The following is a 3889-nucleotide window of genomic DNA, read 5'->3' on the forward strand; positions in this document are numbered from 1 at the left end:
GTAACTAATGCTGAAAATCCCACAGTTTCATGACCACCAACTTAACACAAATAGCTGAGCTATATATAAAATTGTCTTGATCTGTTGCTACCTAGACTTTTCTCCTTGAGACATAAAGCTTTGTTAAAATTGTGGATGAAGATATCTGACTCAGTATTGGAAATATTGTGACAAAAGCCCTAAATGAGAAATCAGAAGGTTTGAATTATGTGGGATGGGGGGTGGGGGCCTTTAACAAGTTCATGGAAATACATATTATGAAAACACTAGCACGCTCAGCGGAGACGGCAGCAAGATGGCGATTCCAGGCAGGCAGTATGGGCTTATTTTGCCAAAGAAAACACAGCTGTTGCACCCTGTTTTGCAAAAACCATCAGTATTTGGGAATGATTCTGATGATGATGACGAGACTTCCGTGAGTGAAAGCCTTCAGCGGGAAGCAGCTAAGAAACAGGCCATGAAAAAGACAAAACTGGAAATCCAGAAGGCCCTTGCAGAAGATTCCACTGTATATGAATATGACAGTATATATGATGAAATGCAGAAAAAAAAGGAGGAAAATAATCCCAAATTGCTTTTGGGAAAAGATCGAAAGCCCAAGTATATTCACAATTTACTTAAAGCAGTTGAGATCAGAAAAAAGGAACAGGAAAAAAGAATGGAAAAGAAAATACAGAGAGAACGAGAAACAGAAAAGGGAAAATTTGATGATAAAGAGGCATTTGTGACATCTGCTTATAAGAAAAAACTGCAGGAGAGAGCTGAAGAGGAAGAAAGAGAAAAGAGGGCTGCTGCACTAGAAGCACGTTTGGATGTAACCAAACAGAAAGATCTCAGTGGATTTTATAGGCACCTGTTAAATCAGACAGTTGGTGAAGAGGAAGTACCTAAATGCAGCTTTCGTGAAGCCAGGACTGGGATAAAGGAGGAGAAACCAAGGGGTTATTCTGACGAAGTAAGTTCAGAAAATAGAATACCACGTGAGAAATGCAGTCTCCAGACCAGTATGAAAGTAGAGGAAAATCCAGATGCAGACAGTGACTTTGATGTTAAGAGCAGCGATGATGATGAAATGGAAGAAAATAAAGTGCACTGCAGAAGGGAAAAAGTCACAGAGACCTTTGACAATGACTCCAAGCATCACAGGAATCAGACTCACTCACGATCATCTAGTGAAGAAAGAGGGCATGGTACCATATGCCACATAAAATCCTGCAAGTCAAGAGGACATGAGAAAAGGGAAGAGGAGCACCGAAAGAGGTGGTCCAGAGACCAGGAGGAGGACTATTGCCCTGACCATGACCTTCGAAAAGAAAAGAAGGATTCTTACAGGCACAGAGAGGTCAGTCATAGAGATTCCCAGTGGAAGAAACATGAACAAGAAGATAAACTGAGGGGAAGAGATCAAAGAGAAAAAAATGACAGAGAATGGAAAAAGGAGAAATATTCCCCAAGAGAGCAAGAAAGAGAAAGGCAACGAAATGATCATGACCGACACAGTGAGAAAGGAGGAGAGAAAGTGGAGAAAAGCAAAGAAAAGGAAGAACATGTGAAAGGGAGGAAGGAAAGATATGAAAATAATAATAAATACAGAGATCAGGAAAAACGAGAACTGAGTGTTCAGTCTTCAGAAAGCAGTCAAGACAGAAGGGAAAGCAGCCCAAATTCTAGGGCAAAGGATAAGTTTCTTGACCAGGAAAGATCCAACAAGATGAGAAACATAGAAAAGGACAATGAAAGAAATCAAGAGAATCCCTCTAGTTCTGAAGCATCACTAGGAACAAAACACAGACTCACACAGGAAAGGCAAGAGAAGGGCAAAAAACAAGAGGGACCCCCCGAGGCAGTGAGCAAGTTTGCAAAGCGAAGCAATGAAGAAACTGTAATGTCAGCTAGAGACAGGTACTTGGCCAGACAAATGGCACGGGTTAATGCAAAGACCTATATTGAGAAAGAAGATGATTGATAGCTGCCCCAATAGAAAGATGTATGAAAACACGAAAAATTGGAACTCCTGGAACTTGCTGTGTGAAAGCATAAAGGAATATGTGTGATTGGGAAGATATTTTAAAATATATTTTCAAAGTTCATTTTGGGTTTAGATCTTAAAAGTCAATCCTTTTCTCTTGAATGCTTGGCTAAATTTATTATAATACTCACCTACCAGTGCTACATTCTTGGCTATTTTCAGTAAAGCATAAGAGTGTGCTAGATCCTTATAGGTACTTAATGAGGAAGATTGGTTCTAGTATAACCATTAGAAAGTAATTTTTAAAATTCTTCTAATGTTGGCTTAGTCGCCAGTAGTTGTTTTATAGAAATTGTATTCCGGATAAAAATATGTGGATTTGAACAATAAAGTAGAAAATACTGTTCAGTGTTTTAAAGTTTGTACAAAGTGTAAAACGTGAATCATACATCTTGTGTAAATAACCTTAGCGCATGGCATCCTTGGCTTAAATGAAAATAAAAATAGTGATATATAAAAAAAAAAAAAAACACTGCATGGATTTCAAAAACTGTTGCACCAAAATAAATTCATTCTTTGATTCCTTTTACGAAGAGCTTTTTCAAGCCCCTTCGTATTCTTTGGGTATAATACGTACAAGGAAATATGCACCTTCCATCTTGGTCTTCCCACACTAAAATTAAAATAGTCCATCTAATCTCACAGGGATCATAATTTCACTGTCTCTTCAAAGCTAAGAAAAGGATAAAATGTAGTATCTCAGCTAATGGAATAGTCAGGCAAAAAATCATTCTGACTTTCAAATTTAAGTCTATTTGCAGTCTTTTGTCAAAACTTATTATTTCAGGGAACCAGCAGTTAGCGTAATGGCTATGTCGCTGGACTCCCACGTAGTCGACCGCGGTTCGTGTCCCGGACCCAGTGGCTTAAAACTCACGCCGGGCACGTGTGCGTGCGTGCCCTAGATCCCGAGAGGAGAATGGAGGAGAAGGGATTGCGGCGTGACCATCCCCCCTGGGGGGTGATTTCTCACTTTCTGTCTCTATGTCTCTCTCTGTCTGTCTGGCGAGCGCACGCGCCCTACAGTGAAAATCTCTCCAAAAAAAAAAAAAAACTTATTTCAAAATGCAGTTCTTGAAAAATCTCTGCTCAGTTGATTTTCAGTTAGAGGTCATAGATCAGTTGTGGTTTTTTTCCTGCCTGAACTGAAATTAAGCTCTATTCTTGTTTCCATATGCGAAGGTTATAGTAACAGGAACATCTCTGTCTCTGGTTACTAAGGGAGAGGTCCAAATGAAAAAGTAGGATTCTCTGAAGGCCTATAAAGTTACTAGTGATGAAATCAGGCTTTGGAATAAGTTTGAAAAATACAACTTAAAATAAGATGCTTTTTGAAAGAGATCAATGTTAAAGACCTGCATTAAGTTTTTAAAAAGAATTAATTATGCACCTTCAGTATAGAAAAATCCTGATTTTATGAGGCTTTAAAAAAAGGTCAGAAGATCTTAATTAGCTACAAGCTAAAAATCAGCCACTGACATATGTAACATCCTTGTTAAAACGCAGTTCCACAGTACTGCACTGGATTACTGCACCCTAAAGACCAGATAAATGAGACCTGTCTCTTCTTTTGCACTTCTCTATTCAACCAACTACTGTCTAAGCTCTGCCCCATCCCACCCCACTGACACCTCTAAAACTGTGATGACCAAAGGTCACCAGTGACCACATTGGCAAATCAGTGGATTCGCCTCTAATCTTAGAACTTGCTGCCTTTCAGCATCTAACATCATCAACCAGGTCCTCTTCCACTGACTTCTGTGATGCTACCCTCTGAGTTCTCCAGACACTTGGCTACCTCCTTTAAGTCCCCTCTTGTCTTTTTGATCCTTGAAGTTACTGTAACTGAAGTTCAATCAT

The 3889-nt window shown here is 39.3% G+C and overlaps 1 protein-coding gene across 1 annotated transcript; it reads left to right on the forward strand.

Moving 5' to 3' along the window:
- Positions 1-276: 276 nt before the first annotated feature.
- Positions 277-2499, forward strand: LOC102470110 (nuclear speckle splicing regulatory protein 1). The gene has a single exon (XM_006147282.3). The coding sequence runs from the start codon at positions 296-298 to the stop codon at positions 1964-1966; it is 1671 nt and encodes a 556-aa protein (XP_006147344.1). The 5' UTR covers positions 277-295; the 3' UTR covers positions 1967-2499.
- The last annotated feature ends 1390 nt before the right edge of the window (positions 2500-3889 follow it).

The sequence above is a fragment of the Tupaia chinensis genome, unplaced genomic scaffold (genome assembly GCF_000334495.1).
Source record: "Tupaia chinensis unplaced genomic scaffold, TupChi_1.0 Scaffold000208_1, whole genome shotgun sequence".
NCBI lineage: Eukaryota > Metazoa > Chordata > Mammalia > Scandentia > Tupaiidae > Tupaia > Tupaia belangeri.